The sequence below is a fragment of the Vanellus vanellus genome (assembly GCF_965231255.1).
Source record: "Vanellus vanellus genome assembly, chromosome: 9".
NCBI classification, from domain to species: domain Eukaryota; kingdom Metazoa; phylum Chordata; class Aves; order Charadriiformes; family Charadriidae; genus Vanellus; species Vanellus vanellus.
In genome coordinates, this window is record NC_138914.1 from 24,381,261 (window position 1) to 24,405,517 (window position 24,257).

A 24,257-nucleotide genomic window follows, 5' to 3' on the forward strand; every position below is an offset into this window, starting at 1 on the left:
TCTTTCACATTATATCAATTTTAAATAGACATGTTTGGGTAGTGACAAAGGATATATTTGCCCAGTAAAAATTTGGGGGTCAGAAGCCATGCCCTGTGACATACTTGAATTTTAAAGCTAAGTACGGGAACGGTAACAGCCAGCAGTGAAATGCAAGAAGCAGCTTCTAGTGCTCAGAATTGCTCACAAGTGATCCACATCCCTCTTAATCTCAGATCTTACAGAATAACAAATCATTTTCCTGAAATTCCAGATAGTCCGTGAAGAAAATGAGAGTTTAATATCACCAGATAAAATGCTCACTGTGCATTGCTTACTCAAGTGTGGTGGAAGCTAATTTGATTAATTAATGTCAGAATAAAAAGGGGCATTTCAAGGCAATCGTTTTCCTACAGGAGGTGAAAAAATTCAGAAATGTCAGTAGAAGTAGTGAGTTTAAACTGTAGCAAGGGACACTTATAATCTATATTAAAGTAAGTATTTGATTGTAAAGGTGGTGGTGAACTGGAACAGGTTTCCCGCAAAGAGTGCGCATTGACTGTGTTTGACTGTCTGTTTTTAAGAATGGCTCTTTCTGGAATGACAAACGTGCAGGGGTGTGAGCAAGGACTAGATGATCTCTGAGGGTTTATTCTGGCCCTATTTTCAGTTTAACACTGTATATATTATAGCATGGTGCTGATGCGGTAGCTCCAACGCACTTCATTTAGAGATCTCCAGCGTGAAAGAAGTGTTTTTCATTTCAGAATTTGTTCTAATAGAATTCTGTTTTTCCCTTTTGGTTGCAACATGTTGATATAGATTTGGATGAGTGCCTCACAGGTGCTCACGCTTGTTCCAGAGGACAATTATGTGTGAACACATTGGGATCATTCTACTGTGTCAACCACAGAGTGATCTGTGCAGAGGGCTTTATACTCAACAGGCGTAGAAAATGTGTTGGTAAGATGATAGGTATAAGCCGTTCACCACAGCATCATAATTCTTCATGCTCTGCAATGCATTTAAACCATTTGTGCTAAAAGGCTCTCTGGCCATCCTTGCATATGACATTTCAATATGAGTTAGTAAAAACACATGTGCACCATTTGCTCAGCCACTTAACATCATGAGTTGTATGCTGTTTGGCTTTTTCCCTAGCAATACGTCCTCAGGATACATATAACTTTGCGCAAAAGTCATAAAAGTTCATAGGTATGATGACCACAGCAGTACTGATGACTATTAAACTGGAGTAAGAAAACATAGCAATTGATCTCTCTGGACAGTGTCAATACTGCCAAATCCCCAGACATCGTGAAACAGCAAAACTTCATAAATATAGCTCAAGAAATCAGCAGAAGCCTGGCCATGGAAAAGATCCATTCCAGAGCGATGGAATTTAAAAATTCAGATTACTCCTTTGTTGATTCTGGCACAAATTTCTTTGTATAAAAGTCAAAGATGCATCATAATTCTGCTGTATCATCCCTGCGATTTAAGTTCATTTAAGAGACCGGTCTATTTTTAAAAGTGTATTTATGAGGGTTTAATTTGCTTCAAAAGGCCAAGGCCTGAGCTTATGAAATAGTTTCTAGTTGGTGTTTTCTAGCCTTTTCTAGAGGCTGGTCTGGGAGGCACCTGAGCTGCAGCAGTGTTGTGTGGTAACACTTGGAAAAATGGACCGCCTGGAGACCGCTAGTCATTAATGAAAGCAGCAGTTGCTGTGACTATAATGTCATGTGTGAATACATTCACCTTCTTCCACCCTTGTCCTTCTCCCCATGTTTATAACATTGCTTTTCCGACCATCACAGCTTTGGGTTTGTTCTTTTAAAGCTCTATGATCTCATCGCATTAGTGAGCATTGTATGGCATGAGGGCATGAGCAGGAAAGTGTATACGGTGTCATAGTTTAGGGCAGAAACGTGATTTACTATCTTCTAGGTTTTTCTTAAATTGTCAAAATTGGATTTTTTTTTAAAATTATTATTTATTTTGAAATCAGAGATACTGGTAAGGATGGAAAACTAATGACATTAGTTTAAATTAAATGGCTGAGAGAAGGAAGGATGCCTTTACAGAGAAAATATTAGGTTGTGAGATGGAAGATGATGTTTGTAGTTGGCCACAGCCTGCATGGTGTGTTTCATGGCTGTCACAGAGCGCACTGCATGTACCACACTTCTGAATATAAGGTCTGGTAAGTGAGCAGCTGAAGCAAGTGCCTTACCTTGCTTTCTGCTTCTGAAAATCTTGCCATTTAGTCCCCTGATGTTTTTCCTGGACTATGCAGTAGGGATATATCTGTCCTTTTCTAGATCTCCCAGGAGCGTTTTGAAACTGAATTAATGCATGTTTGTCAGCGGCTTTGGCAGAAGGTGCTATAGAAGATGCCAAATGCTTCCTTTTATTCACTTTCTTCCTCTCCTGTCCTCTACCCTGTGACATTATAACAGAGTTTTATTGTGACGGATGTAAGATAAACCTCAGGCATCACTAGTAAAATGAAAGATACAACTCTCATTTGTAAAGCTAAAAGATTCTCTTCTCCCTCACTCAATAACAAACCTCTGTATTTCTCCAATGCAAGTCAGGTTTTTATAGGTGTCCTTCCAAATAACCTAGAAAACTTTGAAGTTTCTCTTTCTTTTTGGATAGATATACCTTGTGTTCTCCCTGCTTGTACGCAGCTCTGCTCTGTGTGTGGTGCCTGGAGAACATTTGCTGTATTTAACATTTTTCCTACTTTTCCAGTCAAAAGGGAAAGCCACAAGCATACTGTGGTTTCTGTTTTGTTGAACTGCCTCATTGCAGCCATAGTTGCCTAAGGTATCCTTTTCCACCTTAACTGCTTTTGTGCTCCATCTTGAGCTCTCTCAAACACCATGAGGAAAGCTTTGGTAATTTGTTTGCACGTTATTGTTGTTTTAATGATGTTACTCTGCCTATTTTAGGGACGGGAGGAACAATCTTTGCACAGCAGCAAAACAACTGATAACCTTTTATCTGTTGAATTTCCTTTAGTCAAACCGTGGAACATTATAATTCCAGGTGCATTCAAGAGCAGATATCCAGAATTCCTGAAAGCCAACCATGCACAATAGAGAGTCACCAGCTGTTTAAATAGCTTGCACACACCAGCTTTGTGTAACTTCGTGAATAGATATTAAAATGTCTTTAGGCTTGAAAGCTCCATGTTCTCCGGAGATAAGAGCCAGGTTGGATCTTTTTAATGTGGATTGCTTTTCCCGGTGACTTTCAGGCAAAGTCATTACCACCACCCACACGCACACTAGCGGGAGACTACTTTGCTACTTTCTTTGCCACTCCCATCTAAATTTCCCCTCCTGCCAGAGTGAGCAGTAAGCGGTCATTTTATTGCTGAACCATAGGGACTGTGCGTGAGCACAGGACGGGTGGTTGCTAAATAACAGCGGGTCTAAATAAAACAGATGTATTTCATAAAAGAAATGGAGCTGAAGTAATTTGAAGAGGAAAAAGAATCATGAGAAACTACAGATGCAGGGCAAAAAAAGGCCACATTTCACATTTTTATAAAATGTGAAAAAAAATTGATTTTTAATGTCGAACTATGTATTGAAAAAATAACACTAAGCAAATGTTGATACTCCTGCAAAAATGTCAGATTCTTAGATGCAACAGATATGCTCAAAGATTATATATATGTTGCTGTTTTCAACAACAATTCCAGGGAAAAAATGAGATATTATGTGATTACATTTCATTCTGGTTTTTACTGACGTGAAGTGGGGAAAGTTGTTGCCACACACATAGACCTAGTAGGTTGCTCAAAATTAACCATGTGGCTTGTTTTTAATATATTACTGAATTATTTTTCCTCTTATTTCTGGTTTTGTTATTTTTTTATAAATATAACCTTGCCCTACGCCAGTCTTAATTGTGTTGGATGAAGACTACAGCTGGTCCAATGTTGGCAATTAACTTTGTTTCAAACTGGAAACATAACTCATGTTTTTCCTTAGTGCTCTGTCAAGCATCCTGCTGACTTGTTGAGTTGGTTTCCACTACTGAAGAGAGACAGGTTGTGAGCCCTCTTGATTTTATGGGTAATCAACAGTGAGGAAAAAAGGAGAGAGAGATACTGTCCTGTTTTATAAAAATGTATTCAGTCCGCACTCTCCTCTACCTTGTGCCATAGCGGTAGAGCAAAATGATACTAGGTACAGCCTGGGCTGCACAGAGCTACCACAGGCTCTCGTGTACTGCCCCAGAACAAACTGGGACCATATTCCCAAAGATGCCTTTTCCCACCCTGACACTTATGCTAAGGGACACTGTTTTGCGTTAGGCATTAATCATAGAATTGTTATGGCTGGAAAAGACCTTTAAGATCATCAAGTCCAACTGTTACCTAACTCTACCAGGCCCACTTCTAACCCATGTCCCTGAGCACCATATCTAGATGGCTTTTAAATACATCCAGGGATGGAGATTGAACCACTTCCCTGGGCAGCCTGTGCCAGTCTTTGGTAACTCTTTCAATGTAGATAGTGAGAGCAACGACATGGACTGATGGGAGCTCGTGAGAAAGATGCTGCAAGTCTTCTGAGATCTCATTTTGTTGCATGGCCATTTAGGATTTTGTTTAGAAAAATGAACAAAAAATGACATGTCTGTTCAATAAGAACGAAAAGGGAACTTTGATGGGCTGGGAACTGGCCTGATATCAGAGATGGAGGTTCATGCCCTAACGTCGGACAGGACAGAGCAGAGCCTTGCATACTGCATGGCTCATAGTTTAAGCCTTGCATCTCAGCCCAGGTCACAATCACTATCTGGCATGAAGCCGCAGGACTGATATATATATATAGCCTGAGCTATGAAAACCTGGTAATGAGCAATAAGAATTAATCAGTGTATCACTTGTGTACAAAACTTTCACTGAAAGCAAAAATTCTGCAGGTAATCTTCTGGTTTCCATAATTTTAATTTCCTCAAATGTGTTCTGGCCCATTCTACTTATTTTCTCAGGTACTCGGAAATTTGAAAATTGAATCAAAAATTATAGACAAAACATGAAATTATATTAGATCCTTTTTTTTCTTTATGAAATCTTAACCTTCTTTTTACCTGTTTACACCTGCTAATCAGGTGGAATACTTCCTACGTTATTTGGGTATTATTTCAGATAAACATGCTTTCCTCCTAGTGGCTTTTTTGACATCGTGCTGAACTGCTGAACTGACTTAAGTTCGTATGATCCAGTTTAGTGTTGACAATTTGTTTATATGAGAAGGTTTGCAAGAAAAGATAATCCCAGATCTGTTATATAGCCAGTAGAAAGTCTTGCAGTGGTTTAGATTCTGTTAAGTGGCTATCCATAGCCATTTTCCTCTAAAATAAAAAAAAAACCCAACCCAACGACAAACTCAAGTTTATTTAAGAACTAAGTCTAGTTAGGTGAAAGAGGTCTACCACAGCAGCTTATATTCTTCTCCCAGCTTATGATGGTTGGCTTTTTTGATTTTGGGGGTGTGGTGCTTTTTTTTCTTCCCCCCTAAGACCGCTTATGAGACTGTTGCTGCTTACTCTTCATTCTAATGTGTAGAAACTGGGGAAACCGTACAAGCATTACGAGGACAGAACACTAAAAACTTTGGGCTAGGCAAGTACTTGCTGCTCAGTGAAAGTACACAAAACATCGAGTGGGACAGGCAGGAAGACATCCAGGTGATGGTAGTGACCTTGCTGTGGATTAATCAGCTGGCTTTGGAAAGCAAGTGCGCAGCATGTGAAGGATGGCCGTGGCAAAGAAAAAGAAAACACAAGTAAATGAAAAGTGAAATGGCGCCAAGCTAACACGCTGGGCTTGCAAAACTCAGTACGCGTCACCAGTTAGCTGACTTCAGCAGGAGCTGAAATTTCTTGGTGCTCGTCTTCATGTGTTTGGTAGAAAACAAGCTGACACATTTTCTAAGACAAAAGGCTTTTAAAATGGCTTTTCCTGTTTTCATGCTCCAGAAGGGGAAGTAATATATCTGATGTTGTACTTATCTGGGAATGAGGTTCTGCAGCCAAAACGAAAATCTGATTTAAACAATACTTGCTTTATTATGTCGTATGAAAACAGCTTCATGTGCAGAGAAGCTGGATGATTGGTAATAGTTATGGTCACATTTGGCTTTTGTTAGCTCTAGAAACACTTCGTAGCTTTATATAGAACTGTGAATGTGTAAGATTTTGTGGAGAATGGCAAGAAAGTTTCTCTTCCCATCCCTACCCCTTTTTGTTGCTTGTAAATATTTGCTCAGCATGGTATTCCTAGCTTTCATTATTAAAATAAGCAAAACTTGAATTTGAGATCATTTCATCCAAGCCTATCAAAACACATCACTTTAAAGGTGTGGCATATTCCTTTCCATATTGCGTCCTACATTCCGCGATCTGGTATTTAAGTGATTTGTTTTTTTAAAGAACTTTTCTACTACTCCATGTACCAAAATCATATCTCTTTAATGATTCAAATACAAATTTACAGACTGTATTGAACTTTCAAGACTCCTGTCTCTGTGTTTTCTTGTGTATCCAGTTCTAATGACGCATTCCTTAGGAACGGAGTATGTTACACGACTCCACCTGCAGCGAGACAGGCCATTCCAGTACCTCTCTCTTGCAGCAGTTCCACACTCGCAGCTCTTGTCTATCTGGCATGAAGCCGCAGGACTGATATATATATAGCCTGAGCTATGAAAACCTGGTAATGAGCAATAAGAATTAATCACTTTCTCATTCAGTTGTCCAGGAGGTTTGTATCCAAGAATCCAGAAGGTGACTAACAGTCCTCTGCCCATCCTGCATTTAACCAGTTCTGTCTGTCCCTTGTCCTCAACGCCTGCACCATCCACTGCACGTTTGGGAAGAGGGGAGAAGGAAATCTCCCTGTGATTTGTGTCTCTTGAGTGTCTGTGTTAACAAAAGATCCTGGAATAAAACAACTTACGATTCTATCTTACATCAGAACACTGTAGCAAAGTGTATATTGACTATCTTTTGGAAGAAATGGTTTCACTTGAGCTTTTGACTCCTTCCAAAAGAGCAGGAAGAGGCAGATCTCTTGATAAATATGAGGCACTGAATTGTTTAACTCTTTTTTGTAGACGTTAATGAATGCGTAACGGATAGACACACCTGCCAGCAGAGAGAGCACTGCGTCAACACGATGGGATCATTCAAATGTCTCCAGGAATTGAGCTGTCAGCCAGGTTATGAACTTAAGGATGGAGAATGTGTTGGTAAGACAAGTGTTTTTCAGCTGATGCAATTGCTGTTGCCAAAAGGAAAGGAAAGGGATTGCAAAGCCTTTTAGTGTTGCTGGTCTGTGATATCAGAGTTGTAACTAAAAAAGGCTGATCATCATGGAAATGTTTGGCCCCTTCTGTACATTCATTTCTTTGAAATAGATTCCAGGGATAACTACAAATAATTTCAAAAAATGCGTGAAACCTTATGTATTAGGGTTTACCCTGTTTTTAAAGGGTCAGAGAGAGATCTCGCTGGTGGAGGAATTCCTGTTACGTTCCTCTGGCTAGCTCTGCTTTTCTCTAAAGGGGCTGATACTCTTTGCTGTTGAACACTGAATCACAGCCTGAACGGATCATGGGGCTGACTCAGTCCGGTCCTTCCTGTGTTTAGGAGGTCTGTCTGCATTTATTTACATTTTGAATGGTCATGGGGTTAAGAAGTTATTCTTTGTCTCCCTCTTCTTGGTCGATATAGAAGTCTAATGGAAAAGCTAACCTCAGCAGTCATAGCGCAGCAGAAGTTGCTCTGCAGTTCAGGAGTATGCAAGAGACACATGTGCCCTGTCTTCCAGGGCAAGAGTCAGTGTTATTTACTCCTAAATTTTTTACACAAAGAGTTTCCTGACAGCTGGAGTAAGAGATGCCTAAGGAAAGAACTTAGCTCTTGACATGTAACATAAGGTTATAAAATAGAAATTATCAGAAATCTCGCTTTATATACAGCTGTCATAAGTAAACCTCGGTTAACTTGAAGAGGCACTTTGTGAGTGTTTTGCTCTGTTGTCTGATTCTATAGCATTTCTAAAATTTATTGTTTTAAATTAATGACTTACAAGAAAGAGTAGAATTCCAGAACTACTCTGTGTAAGAATGCCTACAGATAAGTACTGAATTTGCAGAGGCTTATGAAATTCAGAATTCCACATTTTTTATTTGTCAGTCAATATAGTAGGAAGACTTATTAATAAGTACCTTCTGGGAACCTGGTGATGTTCCCTTGTGACCTTAACATTTAACTGAGGAGTTAGGATAGCAAGACAAGTGCCAGTCATTCTGCCCTTGTCTAACTGGAGGAGTGGGGACTCTTAAGTTGTGGAGTATCCTTATTTGTCTCTATCTGGTAAAGATGTTCATCATAGGGAGTGTTCTCAGGAACTAGCATATGTTAAAGTAGCATTTGAAAATATTCACAGGAACTGAATTTTGAATGTATTTATAGCTGAAATCTGTTGCTAGGTGGGGTTTCTTCAACTGCAAAATGGAAGCAATGCCACTACACCAACTGATCCAGGCAGTTACTCAACAGAGATCAGTTGGGTGTAAATTTATGTTTGAAACTTGCAGGAAGCATTTTCAGTGTGCCTAGAAAGCAAGCATTAAGATGGAGAACACAATCTGAGAAATAATTTCGTATACATAATAAAAAATAAGAAAGCTGTGTCGTGCTCGCTCTGGCTGCAGAGTAAGAGGAAAAAAGCAGAATTTGTTACTAATATTACTACCTCTCGTGCATTTTTTTTTTCAGAATACTTTTCAGACTTAGATAAGTGTTTGTTTGGTGTACTTAAGTACATACGTGTGTACACATGTGCCTGTGTATGAAGTGAAATCCCAGCCCTGTTCAAGCGAGGTGCCCTTTTAGTATTAAATTTGGTGGAGGTAGGTTTCTACCTAGAATTCCTGAGGTATATAAGGAATGAGACCGTTTTGCTTTTGCAATACTGTGTTACTCATTTTATGCATCCATTTTCCTAGTTTTAATTTGGGTCTTTAGGATTTTAAAACTGCAGATGTTTCCCTATTTGTGGTTTACAAGAGATGCTGTGAACAAGGCAGTAGGGACCTGAATCAAATCTGCTGCGGGACCTGAATCAAATCTGCTGCAGGACCTGACAAATTCGGAAGCGTGTGCTGAAGTGGATGTCCCATAGCAAACACAGCTAAACCTCAAATTTCCCAAAGGCAGTGTTGAGTGTCTGGTTTAAATGAGGCTTCCTAACTTCCTTTTGGAGAAAAGAAGTTATAAACTAGTCATGAAGACTGTTGAAAATTACAGCTGAACTAGTCACAATTTGGAGTTTTGATCTGCTTAACAGATATTGATGAATGCAAGAGAGGAACTCATAGTTGTAAAGTAAACTTCGTTTGTCAGAATACGGAAGGATCATTCTACTGTGAGTCAAAGCAGCGCTGCATGGATGGATTTTTACAAGACCCTGAGGGAAACTGTGTTGGTAAGTGTGACCAGCAATGTGTTCATAGTATGTGCGGCAGCACTGGCCAACTCCTCTTCCTTTTAGCCTGCCCAAGGGCTATATATTGACCACATGTAATTTTCCTCAAATCCTGCTGTGAATTAAATTAAAAAATTGCTGTGCTTTTAAAGATACGTATACTTGCATATTGAATTTGAAAGCACAGCAGGCCTTCATCAGCCTTGTCTTTGTAGCTTTGTAGCAATAAATTGAAATGAAGGAAAAGACATGACAGCTGGAAGAAAACAGACCGGAAAGGTTAAGTAGCTTCTTTCACTATTCTAATTCTTTGTCTTCCCCAGATATTAATGAATGCACATCTCTCCCCGAGCCATGTAAACCAGGATTCAACTGCATCAATACCGTCGGGTCTTACACCTGCCAAAGGAACGTGCTGACATGCAGCAGAGGCTACCACTCCAATGAGGAGGGAACCCGCTGCATCGGTAAGGTCGGACTCCACTGTCTGGTCACGTGCTCTCTCAGAGGAAGAAGTGCATTTCAGCTCTAAAAGGAGGGTTTGAGTTACCTCCAGATTCCTAAATTTATTTGATGAATGGGAATTTGCTGTCCGTGCAGCTCAACGATTTGTTCTCACTACAGGATCTGCACTTGTGTCTGACTGCTGCATGGAGTTCCTCTGGGTATGCCAGTGACATTGGTTTTGACTCCATGTGGGATTTACTGTCTTCCGTTCTGGAGTGAACGTGGTTTAGTTACTTTTTAAACTCATGCTGTCAGTCAAAACCATGATCCTTTGCTATTTTTTTACAGTATCTCACTGTAAGCGATAGGATCTGAAGCCACGGGATGCAGCAAACAAGAAACACTGAGTGTGGATGTGCTTTGTAGCGCTATGAATGGTGTTCCCCATATACATCCAGTTGTGTGCATGTTTAGGATAAATCCTTACTTTCTTTGTGGAAAGGATGTTGAAATATTCATGTGGCTGCTGTGCAGCTTGATACTGATTTGTATTTGTTCCGATGTGTTTATGGAGTTACTGACTCAGAGTAGCAGATTTCATCTCTTATTAGTGTTTGTTCTGTAAATGAGCACTCTAGGGACAAAGGAATCAAAAGTTCGGTCCTTGGCGCCCAAGGCAAGGCTGGCTATGTATTTTTGAGTTCCCTATGTTCTGTGTTACACAAAATAGGCAATTATAAAACAATGGCGGGGGGGGGGGGGGGGGGGGGAAGAAATGACAAATCAGTATTTTGGTTAGTGATGATATCCTAATAATTCCTACTTCTGTTCCCTTTGAATAAAACAAAGTATTTAAAAATAAACAAAATACGGTTTTGTGATGTTACAAGTGGGTGGAAGCCGTGGTCACAACTAGGAACTTGTAGTGAAAAATAGCAGTATAGCTAGAAGACCCCATTTCCACATAAATGTCGGCATTCTCCCTTTTTGCTCTTCATTACACTGTATCTCCCTTCAATGTTTGATGTTAATTGGTGCTTTCCCTGTCTTTGCTGTGTGCATTCTGTTTGTAGTCTATATCTTTTGGTATTTTTTTGGTATGACGTTCTTTAAGTAGACAGAGAGCATGAAGAAAAGCATATGGTCCTAATTTCCCCTCTCAGTGATAAAGACTAGTTTCCTTATGGCATTACAATAGCTAATTACATTCCTGATTCAGATTTATTCACAGTAGTAAATACATCATCTGCACATGTTTCTCCAGCAGAACTATGCATGTACGGTCATCTTCTCTGTGTAGGGGATTCATCTTTTTAAAATGTTCCTATTTTGTGATTTAGTAAATGAGTTATTAAAAACTACCTCTTACATTTAACTGAAAACTACTGTAACTATCGTGAAATATAGCACACTTCTGACGCTATCGTGCACTAGAACTAATTAAAGTCTGGATGCAATGGAATACATAGTTTTGGATAATCTTGGACAAATGAATGAAATGGTCGCGCACATGAATTCATTGCAAATAAAACTGCTACTTTACAAAATTGTATCTGCATTAGGAACTTCCTTGTTTTGATGCTACCTCTGATCTTCAAAGAAAATGAGGAGATGGTGTTGCAGCAGAAATCTATGAGCCTGTCAGGAATTCCTTGCTTGGCGAGTGGCCTTTCCTGCCATCCCTAACCCTGGTGCCAGCAGGGACTGTGTGGGTGGGAATCTGTGCTGAAATATTGAACAAAGTATTCACTTGCGCCTGTCATCAGGGTTGACATAATCTCCACTTCTCCAAATCCAAGTTTTTGTGATAAGTAACTCGCTCTCACTTCCCTATCATTTTCTCAGCAAGTGTCTGCTTTCCAGAGTGTTCTCCAAGGCTCTTGTTTGATGAAGAACTGCCCGGGAACCCTTTGAAATGAAACCGTGCTCAAATTTATGGCTTCAAATAGGGCGATATGGAGAACCCTCAGCCTTAGACTACCATCCTAATTAATATTACATGAACAGGGATTTGGGTTGTAAAGTAGTTGAAGGTGTGAATAGTAGGAAGGAAACAGGATCTGATGGCTTAGGAAATGGCAGAACTCAGAATACTTGAAGAAATACAAGTTTCTGAGGGTTAATCAGACTTTTTGATGCTTCTTGTCACAGATGGTAGCAGGGATTTGTTAGATACTGATGAGCCTATTTAGTCATGTTGCAAGTCTTGTAAATCAGCGTGTATTGAAAACTCTCATCTTCATCTGAGGATTTTTAAATGAGATTGGAAGTGATGCATGTGAGCGGAGAAGCAACTAATTTGTTGGTATTGGATTTTGGATGAGAGGCCATGAGGAATATCAAAATGTGAGTTGACGGAGAAAAGAAAAAAGATCAACATTGGGAAAGAGCAAAAGGTAGACAGCAGAAGCGAGATTGAAAGGGCAATTTGGGATGAAAATAGCAATTGCTTTAATTGAAGGGATGAGCAGAATTTCTGGCTAGTTCTTGTTTTGCTTTAAATGGCTTGCCATGACTCACGTCGTGGCAGAACATCAGAATAGGTTGTTTAAATGTCATGGTTTGATCAGAATCAAAATGTGTTTGCACTGAAATGCAGAATATGCTGGGAGAGCTCCATTGCAGTTACAGTTACAGTTTTTACTTTTGAGATAATGTATTGCTTTTCAAAAGTTTGACTTAGAGATATTGTAAAGCTGACTGGGAGAAGAGCACAATGGGAAAAGCTGATATTCTTTGTTCTGCCCAGGGGACAACCCTAACCGTTTCTATTCCCGTTATTTAATTAATTTTGTTCTCTTCGTAAACACTGGTTTTCAACAAACTATATTTAAACTAATGGCTTTCTCTGGTTCTGCAGATGTGGATGAATGTCAAACTGGTGTACACCGTTGTGGCGAAGGGCAGATTTGTCATAATCTTCCTGGGGCTTATCGCTGCGACTGCAAGATGGGATATCAGTACGATGCATTCAGCAGAAGCTGCATTGGTATGTAAGGCGCAAGATGAGATGAAACGACTGATTGATTGAGCCTTGGACCTCAAGGCAGTATTTAGCACCATTGTAGTGTGCAGTTATTAGTTCTGCAATGCGGTGCCTCAAAAGATAATGGAATCACCTCCAAAGCAGCTGTCGTTCAGTGCGACCGGCCATTTAGAGCTCTCACACTCCGTGCTGTGATTTCGGACCAGGTGCCCTTGATTTGGTTTAGCTGCAGGTTATCAGTCATCTGCAAAGTACTTTCCTACAGGTTACGCTTCTGCTGCTGTAGAAATTTATCTTTCTGAAGATTTCACAGCTTCCTTCATAAGAGCCTGTGATACAGCATTTTGTATTTTATCACTACTGTACACCAATTAGAGCACAAAGTCAGACAGTGTAAAATCCGAGGTTGCATTTCATGCTCTGCAGAACAATCTCTGACACTTTAAAAAATATCCTCCTGCATCTCGTTTGATGCTTTTGTTTTTAAGTGGATTGTGTATTTGCTTTTTCTGCTGACAGATATAAATGAATGCTGGAATTACCCTGGACGCCTGTGTCAGCACACGTGTGAGAACACCCCTGGGTCCTACCATTGCACTTGTTCTTCTGGTTTCCGCTTGTCTTATGATGGGAAGCATTGTGAAGGTACCAGACATTTTTTCCATGAAGAAGAAATTGCAGTGTGAATTCAGGGACTTTAGAGAAGGAACTGAGGTGAACTATAAATACAGTAAAGCCATGATTTATGTGTGCTCAAATTTGTAGATATTCAACTGCACACTCAAACTGTCAAGTGACAGCCAACAAGTTTCTCCTCTTTCTTCCTTTCCCTTCACATACTTTTTACATTCCTTCCAGATGAGAGAAAAGGGGAACAAAGTTAGAATAGGAGACTTTTCATTCAAATTTTAATAAAGGTGAAACTTGGTAATGACAAAACTTGAAAAAAAATTGATTTTGAATTGGATGGATATTTTTTAAGTTCTCCATGATTGTTTTTTTAAGGCAATGGTTACATATTTTTAATCAACTGTAACATATAAGGTCTGACACGTGTTTGCATGTGTATGTGTTTTCATTGGCATATATAGACATGAAATTCAGGTGCAACAGACATCCTCATGCTCTTTGATGTTATGCCTAGGGAGCAGAAACATCTTCTTGGGACAAATTAGTCCATTCTTATTCACTCTGACTGGAAAGATCTGGTAGCTGCTCTCAGAGGCAAGAAATGGTGGAAGACACTGTTTTGAACCATTGTGGCAATGTCTGTGGGTTTGTTTTTGGCTACAGATGTGAATGAATGTGATACTAGTCCCTGCAGCCAGGAGTGTGCCAATGTTTATGGTTCCTATCAGTGTTACTGCAGGCAAGGTTTCCAGCTAGCAGAAGACGGGCATTCGTGCAAAGGTAAGGCTGCTGCTTTGTCAGGTCACGTTAAATATGTATATACTCTTTAACAGTCAAGGCTAACTCATTAAGTGCTGTCGAACTCTTAGCAGCATCTAATGCTGCGGGTGATGCTTTGCTCTAACTTCTGCTGGTGGTGGGTGAATGAGCAGTAGAGTGATCAGAATGGAGAAAGGAGGGGCTTTATCTGTTTTCTTGTTGTTACCAATGCTGACACAGACTTTGCAGAGTCTCTATTTAAGAAATGGTGAAGAAACCCACGTTCTTCCTAGCACAAGGAAGCCCCCAAAGCAGTCCTAGAAGAATTACAGACGTACCAGAGAGTTTTTCAAACTCAGACGTGCCTTAGACGCATTGTTCTCTTCCATAAGTCTGTACTACTTGCAACCAGTATTTTTGGGAGCAGTCTTTTGTTCAGCATTTCAGAAAGCACCATCAACGGTCCTAGAGCAATTTCAAACTTTCATGGTTGCATTCTTGTTTAAGAATATATTATAAATGTGTCAGACAAGAATTTCCTTGTGTTCTACAGCCTCCCTTTTCAAATTTCTGTTGTTTTTTTTTTTTTTCATATGTTTGTAATTGTGCTTTTTTCCCAGATATCGATGAGTGCACACAAAGTGCAGGCATTCTTTGTACTTTCCGCTGCGTGAATGTTCCTGGTAGTTATCAGTGTGCCTGTCCTGAGCAGGGATATACCATGGCAGCAAATGGAAGAACCTGTCGAGGTAATGGGGAGTTTAGGAACTGAAAGGTTTATAGCATGAATCCTTGGAATGATCTAAGCCATTATGGTTATTCAATCAAGTCTCCATTTTTTACATTAGTCACCGTTAAAAAGCCAATATTTGACAAAGTTGCCAAATACCAGTATCTGCAATGTCAGCTTTATCCTGTGTTAGAAAATGTACTGTGGCAATTCAGCTGTCAACGTGAGCTAATTGTTTAAATGCATTCCTAAGGGAGCCCACTTCATCATTCAAATTGGGGCCCTTGATTACTTGCACGAGCTGTATGCGCACCTTGATCTGTTTTTTGAGAGGTGCCAGATGTAGAAATCCATGGCTTCATTAGGAGTTGCAGTTTCCTGCCCCAGAAAACTGGGAGAGGGACTGTGGGAGCTGTTATGGGGACTTGGGCATCCAGAAGTCTGCCACCTAAGCTTAAACATGTTGGCATTAGTAAATGTTAGTGTAAATTACACGTATCCTCCATGCACACCTTTTCTCCAGAATCATAGAAATGTCTTCTGGGTGTCTGGTGTTTTTCATCTGGTGCACAGCTGTCTGTTTTTGAAGTAAAAATCCCCCGTTTCCAAAGGATGCCCTGACTGTGTAATGATGATTGAAGATCTGATTACCTTTACGCACTCGACGTGCATTCCTGCAGTGGATTACACGAACTACCAGGCATTTCCTGCTCTTAGTTTTTCAGGAACCCGTCACAAACTTTTGGTCATGTATCTCCTATGCTTAAATTCTCTTCTCAGTGGCAATGGCAGTGAATTTACACTGTGTAAATCATGAATGGCGTGAGCGTACTTGATCCTGACTTTGGAGCAGAGAAACAGACTAAATGAAAATGAAAATATTTTTGAAAGCTTTTTTTTTTAATGTGTTTTTAAGTATGACTTCAGCAAGCAGTAATATCCATGTGCATTTAAATTCTTATGTAAAAGTCACCTTTAGAAACCTGCAGCTATAACTCTCCTCGGGCTCGTTAGTCTCCCTGGGCTTTCCCCCCGCCCCACCCACCCCCACCCACCCCCACCCCCCAACCCCCCCCCCCCCGCTTTGAGTGCCGGCATGTTAGTTGCCACCTCTGCCAGCAGTGAGATACGAGCTGAGAATATCTTCCAGAGTTAGTAGTGTGAGTCACTGCATTAATTGGCCAGCGCAGCTCTCTGGAGCCGGAGGCTGGAGATGGAGGAGAGGCAGGTGCTGGAGATGGAGGAGAAAGGTTTGCCGCATGGACCTATGGATCTCACTTGCGTTTGTTTGTGTGGTGTGAAATCCTCCCTGCACGCTCAGCCTGCGTCTAGAGGGTTCCTGTTGTATAGACTAGCCCTGCTGTGTGAACTATACAGTAACGCTTGGAAAAGCTTTTCAAAATACCTGTGCCACGTGGTATGTTCATCCTCCTTAGAGGGTGAAGTTGGTCTGCTTGCAAAACGTGGTGCGTGTATGGCAGCGCTGTGCATGGCTGGGTGAGTGGGCATTTAGTCAGGCGCTGAAAGTAACCCCGCAGTACGTACCCTTTCTTTGAGCTCTGCAAGTTTGTAGTTAGAAGTTTGGGCAGGCTTATATATTGGGGTCTCTGAAAACGCGGTCAGAGAAACAGTCTGAATTGATGTTGGCTGCACTATACTCAAGAAGACTATCTTGGTTTCCACCAGCTAAAGATCTGGCTCCAGTTGCTCATCATCTGACCAGTTCTTAAGAGTTACTGGTGGTACATTCTTTGTACCTTTTTTTTTTTTTTTTTTCAAACAGAGGAGTTGTATCTCATGTAATAACGTCTCAACATATGGATCTTTTTGGAGAAGCTGCCTATGGTATTTTGCAGCACAGCCAAACTGGTGAAGTGAGCGCTTTCATGACAATGATTGCAATATGGAAGAAATTTTCTTTTCACCTAGGGGCACTTCTGACAATCAGCAAGGGATTTAATTTACTTTGATTCTCTCCTACTTCCTATTGTATACTTTTCTTTGCAAGACTTTTAAACCAGTCAGTTCAGAGTATGAGATCAGTTCTTATCCCAGAGGAATGGAAGGAGTGGGATGTTATAGTTTTTCTCTAAGAGTTTCTCTGCTTTGTGTCAATTGGCAGAACTGCAGAGCCCTACACAGTCCGCGTGGTTTGTCTGTTAGCATTTATTTCATTTTAAAGCCTCCGTGCGTTGTCTAGACATTTGGGAGTACACAATGTGACTGGGAGATCTTTGCCAATATTTTCTGCTCAAGCTGGATCCTTGTTATTGCATCTGGTTTTCAGCATTTAAAGGTCCATGGCTTGGGCTTGTGCATATGTATTATTTAGGTAACCACGTTTATGCTCTAGGCCATAAAGTGTCTTTGAGCTTTAAATGTTCTTTTTCATCTTCTGCAACATTACATCTCATTACAGGGGTATATTTATATTTAACTTAAATTTTCAAAAATGTCTGCCTTGTTCTAAAGTGTTGTTCTTAAGTTCCAATATTTCATAACAGTCTGGTGGAGCTTACATCTCCTGGATCACACAGCTGTGGGGTTACTTTGCATTGTATTTGCCCCCTGCTTTAATCCAGAGCAACCCTCACGCATAGGGGATTTCTTTTCTTGACGTAGCCCAGCTTTCTCGATTCTCAAAAACTCAGTGAGAAGGTCTTGTTGGCTTTTAACATGGGTTGGTTATTTTCTGACGGGGTTTGTTTGTTCCCAAGAGATGGCTTTTGTCACAGTAGGCTGTGTAAGCAGACACAGGGTGTCCCTCCATCCATTAGGTGTATTTGCTCTGTGGAGGGGAAGGCCTCTCTCTGCAGACTGGGCAATGGGGGAATGTTTGTTTGCTTGGGCTATGCGGACATTTGACAGCCTTGTCCGTGAAGAAGGGGCCGTTGCAATCACACACTTGTTACGCGTTGTATGAGGGATTTATAGCAGTGGCCGCCTTTCATCAAGGACTGTCCCTTGTACTCCAGTGTTTGCATGCAGTGTCTACCCCATGCACAAGTCTGCGCGCATGCTCTGCTGTTCGAAAGCAGTGAGATGCTTCCCCCAGCTACTGAGCTTATCGCACGTGCACTGTGCTCACGGGCTGAACAGCTTGTTTAGACATGCCACACATGACATAGTTTTGTGCTTAGAGCTAACATGTGGTTCAGGGAGTCCCAGTGACCTGTGAAGCTGTAAAAATTGGCCCATCGCTTTCAGGAAACTATTGAAAAACTATCTTCAATTGGAACAGCTGTGGAAAGCTCACACAGCGGCTGCGGGGATGGACAGGTTGCGTGGTCTGAGAAGTTTAGGGTTCCACTGCCTTAGCCTACCACTTTCTATTTATTTTATTCTGTTCCCTTTCAGCCTAGTTGATAACATGACTTATAACACATCTCTGACACCTCAGGGAAGGGAAGCAAGGGAAAACATGACAACACAGGCAATTCTGTCTAGATGTTCATGTTTGGTTTTTATTGCAGTGGGAAGTGGCAAGGCAGGAGGATCTTGGGCTTTGAGAACTTTTTTTCGTTCTCATGTTTCTTCTCCAATGAAAGCTAAACCTTGTATTGCATCTGATGTGTTTGGAATGAGAACAGCTAGGTTCACAGGAGCGTGCCAATGTTTGCAAAGTACAGGTAAAGAAACACACGTCCCCTGCGGTAGAAGGCCAGCCCTGGCCATGCGCTGGGTGGCCGCAGCTGGCCACTCTCTCTGCCAAGCAGAGGAAGGACTATCAAACAGCATGAAAAGGATAGTAAGCTGCTTGTAGGGAAGAGTGAGCTCCCTTGTTTATTGCACACGCTGCCAAGTGGTACTATCATCTCTTATGAGATAATGTCAAGGAAGGAAAAAATTTTCTGCAGAAGACATAGGTGTTAGCAGAATTGGAATCAACGGGATTTACCCTGTCACTCCACATGCCAAAAAGTGTCTGCACAGAGATGAACCTGACACACCTCACCTGAATGTGCATTTTCACACCCCAGGTGTCTCCTTCGGGGTCCTCACAGTCCTGGTCTGCAGGAAGCAGGCACAGGTACTGAAGAGGTAACACAGAGCCAAACCCACAGACTCCTCTTGCTTCTCGTGCACACAGAGTCTCGTAAGCGTATTATAGCCCATAAGCTGTGATTATGTCTTATTTTGGAACTTAACATCTCTTTTTCCTTGTGTTTCTTCTCATTAGATATCGATGAATGTGCAATAGGAACCCATAACTGTTCAGCTACAGAGACGTGCTATAACATCCAGGGCAGCTTCCGCTGCCTGTCCTTCGAGTGCCCTTCCAACTACAGAAAAGTATCTGACATGTAAGTATGGCCATCGCAACGAAGTGAGCAGCCCCGTCCCGTGGCTGTGGATGTCATGTAGGGCTTTAATTTGTGGGCGGGTGTAAGTGCTCAGAGCTCTGAGAACGCGCTTCAGTACCTGGAGTGCATGGACTTTCCCCATATAGAGTTTATGTTCGTTTCTGCTTCTTCCAAGCCCTAGAGCCCCCATTTGCCCTCCAACTGCTGCTATAACAGGATTCATCAGAGCTTGCACATCTACTTGCTTGCAGCTCTAAAAGGGCTTTGTTTATAATTAAGTTTTAAAAAAAAAAAAATCTTCTATGCTGCTTATACCATTCCAGTGGCTGCCAGGCTGCTCAGTGCACCACTTTTACAGTGGTTCTGGGCCCGTGTTTAATATCCACATTGCAGTTCCTCCAAGATCGCTGAAATGTTGAGGGGGAGCAGGATAATGAGCTTGCCAGGCGATGGGGTTCTGGGAATGGCACATCCCTGCAGCTCCCAGCTCCTCAGCACCTGAGGCTCAACAGCCCCAAACTCTCCCTACCTCGATGGCTGCCAGTGCTTTGGGAAGCCATCGTTAGTGGCTTATGACTTCAAATGTGCTTTTCCTGCCTTATAGAACTGAGCAGCTTTACAAGTTGGGGAGCTTGTTTCCCATTCCCATGTTCTAGCTACCTTTTTAAGTGTGATTCCTTTCATTTTCTTGGAGCTCTGGCCCAGGCTTCTGCTGTGAGTAATGAAGCTTAGACTCCTTTTCCAAGCTCTGTGCTGCTTGCAGCATGACTCTGGCTCCTTCTTCCTTGTGGAGCTTCCCAACGCAGCTCTCCGGATCTGTGAACTTTTTCTTACAGTTTTGTACTCTGACAATTACATCACTTACAAATGCTTTATGGGCACTGTAAAAGCAGAACAAGCAGCTGGTAATTACACAGCTGAAGTTTGGGACTCCTGTTTCTCTAATACTTTTGCAATACTCTGAAATACATATATTTTTTACCTGCTATTACATGGGCGCTGAATGTACCTCATTTCTCATCTCTTAGGAGGTGTGAACGAATCAGCTGTTTTAATTATCTGGACTGCCAAAATACCCCGGTGCGCATTACCTATTACCAGCTGAACTTCCAAACCAATATTGTGGTCCCAGCTCATATTTTCCGTATTGGTCCGTCGCCTGCCTATGCTGGAGACAACATAATCCTTACTATCAACAAGGGAAATGAAGAAAACTACTTCAGCACTCGAAGGCTGAACTCGTACACGGGCATTGTCTACCTTCAGCGACAAGTGAAAGAGCCTAAAGACTTTTTGTTAGATGTTGAAATGAAACTGTGGCGTCAGGGAACATACACTACTTTTCTTGCCAAAATTTACATTTTCATCACAGCTCATGCGTACTGAAGCGTGTATTGACATTGGATTTTATTGGTGCTATGCTCTTTAACTGTTCTACCAAAGCTTAATACTGTTGAACTGGCATTTAGTGTATCTAGCCTTTATATTATTTTTCTATCATTGCTTTAAACTTTTTTATTGGTTGTGTAAATTAAGTTAATTTTTATCTTTTTTTTTATTCGTTTCCTTATGTAATTCTTTACATCATCATTTGACAATGAGCGAAGGAAGGGTTAGAAAGGCAGTACATACCTTGTGCTAAATGCTGGAACCTTTTCTTAGCAATTATTTTTATGTGTAGTCACATCTGCGGGGGATTGCACTAGAGAGGAAAGATGTTCACTTGGGAGCATTGGGTTTTGCCACTAAGAGAAACCTTGAGCAATTTCTCTTTACTTCACAAACTTAAGGTTCGGCTCAGCCACTGACTTCACCGAGGTTTCTCTGAGTTGAGACGCTGTGTCGAAGGCCGTACGTGTACACTGACGGTTAGCTCCCCTCCTATTACCGGTTTATTTTCCTCTTTCCAACTTTCATAATATGTTGCCTAAAAATATATATAAATAAAAGAAAACACCAGTGAAAAAGCCTATGATTGAGTCTTGCTTTCGTAGGACTACTCATATGCTAATTATTTGCAAGACCAAGGCCTTAAGAGAACGTCATGCTTTAGGGTAAAAGCTCACATTGCCATTTGTAGTAGTTGTCTTTATAGGTGCTGGGATTCCTCTCTGTACAGACTCATTCTTTTTAGGTAACTGTAAGTGCAGATTAGATGCATTATAATTCGTAAAGGAATGTCAAAGCGAAACATGGAAATCATGAAATAATCAATTACTGCTCCTTATTTTAAAGCGTGGGTGTGCCACTGAGGAATCACTTGCAATTTTAAATAAACAAAAAGGGGAGTTGCTTCTCTTCTTCAGGAAAATTGCTTCGGTTGTGTTACTAAATGACGCAGAGGAAAACGCTAGTTAAATTGGCGGTTTGTGTTATGCCATTTAGAAAATAACATAACCTAAGTTTTGAGCTGGGTTTCCTCTAGTCCTACAGGAAACTGGATGAGGTCCAAAGCTGAAGGCCAGATGTACAAAGCATAGTATAATCGAAGGATTTGTTAGAATTTAGAAATGAATATCAGAACTTCTTTATGGGTTTTTCCTTTTTTTTTTCCCTTCCCCAAAAAGCAAAAAGCTCCAGTGTTGAAATTTTCTGAGCTTCCTTTGTTCCAGCTATAATTATTCTGCAAAATGTTTTAAAGGAAAAACATGGCTACAATATATTGATGTTTACTACATTGCAGTTTGATAATCTGTTCTTTTCTACAGTCAATCTTATTTTGACCAGTGTGTACACAAAAAAATGGAGAAATCAAATCGTATGACTTTTTATGCCATAATCAACAATTTTATTATATGGTAAAATATTTGTTTGAACTGCATCTTAAAATCTTGTAAACACCACCTATCTGGTGAGAGGGGAGATGTGCTGTATTCGCTGTATCCCAAGGCCAATTTCTACCACTTCAAGTCACTTCTTTAATTTGGACTCTCTTATTGATAATAAAGTGCAAATCTTTCTGTATCTGACATCATAAAGACCCTTTACTGGGGAAAAATTATTGCTATTCCCCAGCTGTAAAATATGGGATATCTGTGAGTTTGGATACATCAAGCTTTTCTTTGTTTTTTCTATAAAAATCATTTTGTAAAAGTGATCTTCTTCCATCCATCTTTTGTTTTCCATAGTTAACAGTTTCGTAAGCATTTAGCAGGGACGTGCCAACTGTGAGAAACACATGTTTGTGCAATTTGTCATTTCAATTAATGCGTATCTTACAGCTACAGGCCCGGCAAGATGAAGAGGCAGCCGCGGCAATGAGTAGGAGAGCCTTTCACATTCATTATGCAGTATACATGTTAAGTGGCGATACATTTCTCGGTGCCCCAGTGGGCCACATCAGGAGTCACCGAAACCTGGAGTTTTCCATCAGCATTAGTATTTGATTGAGCATAAATGATATTCAAGCCTCGACAGTCTTTCTTGTCAGAGAACAAATGGACAAGCCATTTGTTACTCGGAGACCTTTTGCTGACTAGAACAAGACATAGTCAATCATATTAAGGATCTGGCAGTTTCTAGCACCGACTTCTCATTTTCTAGACAGGTAATTGATAAGAAAGTTTTAGGCTTTGCATACTATTATAAGTAAAACGCTGTGTTATGAAAAAACATGTCTTCATCAGCACTGTGTCCAGGAGGCACTCAAAAAGATCAGAAATACTTGCTGGGCGCACCTGGTCAAAGCAAAGGAAAGGCTTATGGTAGATAATTTCACATTCTTCTGTTCCAGAAATAACCAGAGGAATCTTTTACCTCTCACCAACCCAAAGTATACCCTGTCGATTTTGGTAGGAGCTGCAATGCCAGGACAGTTAGCACTGCTTCCTTTGCTTTTCCTTAGGACAGTGCTCATGATTGAGCTTGGACAGACCCACTGACAGCCAAGGATGTTCTTCCACTGGCTGCTGATGGCTTTGGACTGGAATTTTTGTCTCCTTCAACTGCTCTAGCTGCTGCAAGGCCAGTTCCCATCTTCAGTAATGCTCCCTCCACTTTCTTTGGCTGGGTAACCCAGGCAGAGAATGTGTGTGTCCACGCACACAAAAGAGGTCTCGGTGAGAAGAGTTCAGGCCTGGAATGTACCTTTATGGCCTCTTATACTTCCTTCAAACAGCAATAGCTTTCTTGAATTCTCTCTTGAACAGCCATATTTTTCTTTCTCTTTTTTTTCTTTGTCCATTTCTAACAAGTGACTTAAGTAGCTTTTTTTTTTTCTCTCAGCTTCTTCATGCCCCCTTCCCCCCCCCTTGCCTGCTTCAGGTGAATTAAGAACAGCTACCCAAGAACTATGCAAGCTAATAAATTCACAAGGAAGACAACAGCTGCAAACTTAATAAAGATTTATAGCATACTTGGGGCATATGATTATATATGTGTAAAAACTCAAGTTATTAGTATGTTCCCAAAATTGGAAATGGCCTTTGCGTGACCTGTCTGAACAATGCATGTTCTGCTTAGCTTTGCCTCTATGAAATCTGACCTCTCTGTACCTGGCTGTTGTATTCCTTAGGAGATCCGGTGATCCCAGAGACTGAGGAACATCAAATGTTTCGTTGGAAGGAAGAAGAAATTAAAATCTGTGTGTTTGCAGGTATCGGTATTTCAGAGAGCAGGGGAAAAGCTGAGCCTCCTCCTGGCCCCTCTGCCCTTAGAGGGGGTCACTCCAGGAGGCTGCTCCCATGCAGACAGGTTCCACCTGACAAAGCCGGCCAGAAGGGCACTGCCTGCCGGAGACTGGCGACACGGCGGCACTGCCCTCCTGGAGGCTCTGCCTCAGCCCTGGGGAGCAGGCGGATTAGGAAGGTAATCGGGTGCCTCCCTCTCTCCCAGCTGGTGGGGCTTTGCAGATGCTCGGCACCTGGCAGCACTCAGCTCTTGGGTGGAGCTGGGCCTGTGGTG

At 41.2% G+C, this 24,257-nt stretch overlaps 1 protein-coding gene across 1 annotated transcript in view; it reads left to right on the forward strand.

Moving 5' to 3' along the window:
- FBLN2 (fibulin 2) overlaps nucleotides 1-21,395 on the forward strand; it is a gene marked incomplete at its 5' end in the record, with an annotated part of 79,818 nt that extends 58,423 nt beyond the window's left edge. Inside the window, 10 exons of the mRNA XM_082487551.1 lie at nucleotides 802-942; nucleotides 7,122-7,256; nucleotides 9,362-9,499; nucleotides 9,823-9,966; nucleotides 12,807-12,935; nucleotides 13,452-13,577; nucleotides 14,226-14,342; nucleotides 14,942-15,070; nucleotides 19,232-19,355; nucleotides 20,384-21,395. Of these exons, the coding sequence (XP_082343677.1) occupies nucleotides 802-942; nucleotides 7,122-7,256; nucleotides 9,362-9,499; nucleotides 9,823-9,966; nucleotides 12,807-12,935; nucleotides 13,452-13,577; nucleotides 14,226-14,342; nucleotides 14,942-15,070; nucleotides 19,232-19,355; nucleotides 20,384-20,741 (1,541 nt within the window). The 3' untranslated portion in view covers nucleotides 20,742-21,395. The remainder of the gene's footprint in view (nucleotides 1-801; nucleotides 943-7,121; nucleotides 7,257-9,361; nucleotides 9,500-9,822; nucleotides 9,967-12,806; nucleotides 12,936-13,451; nucleotides 13,578-14,225; nucleotides 14,343-14,941; nucleotides 15,071-19,231; nucleotides 19,356-20,383) is intronic.
- Between the last annotated feature and the right edge of the window lie 2,862 nt (nucleotides 21,396-24,257).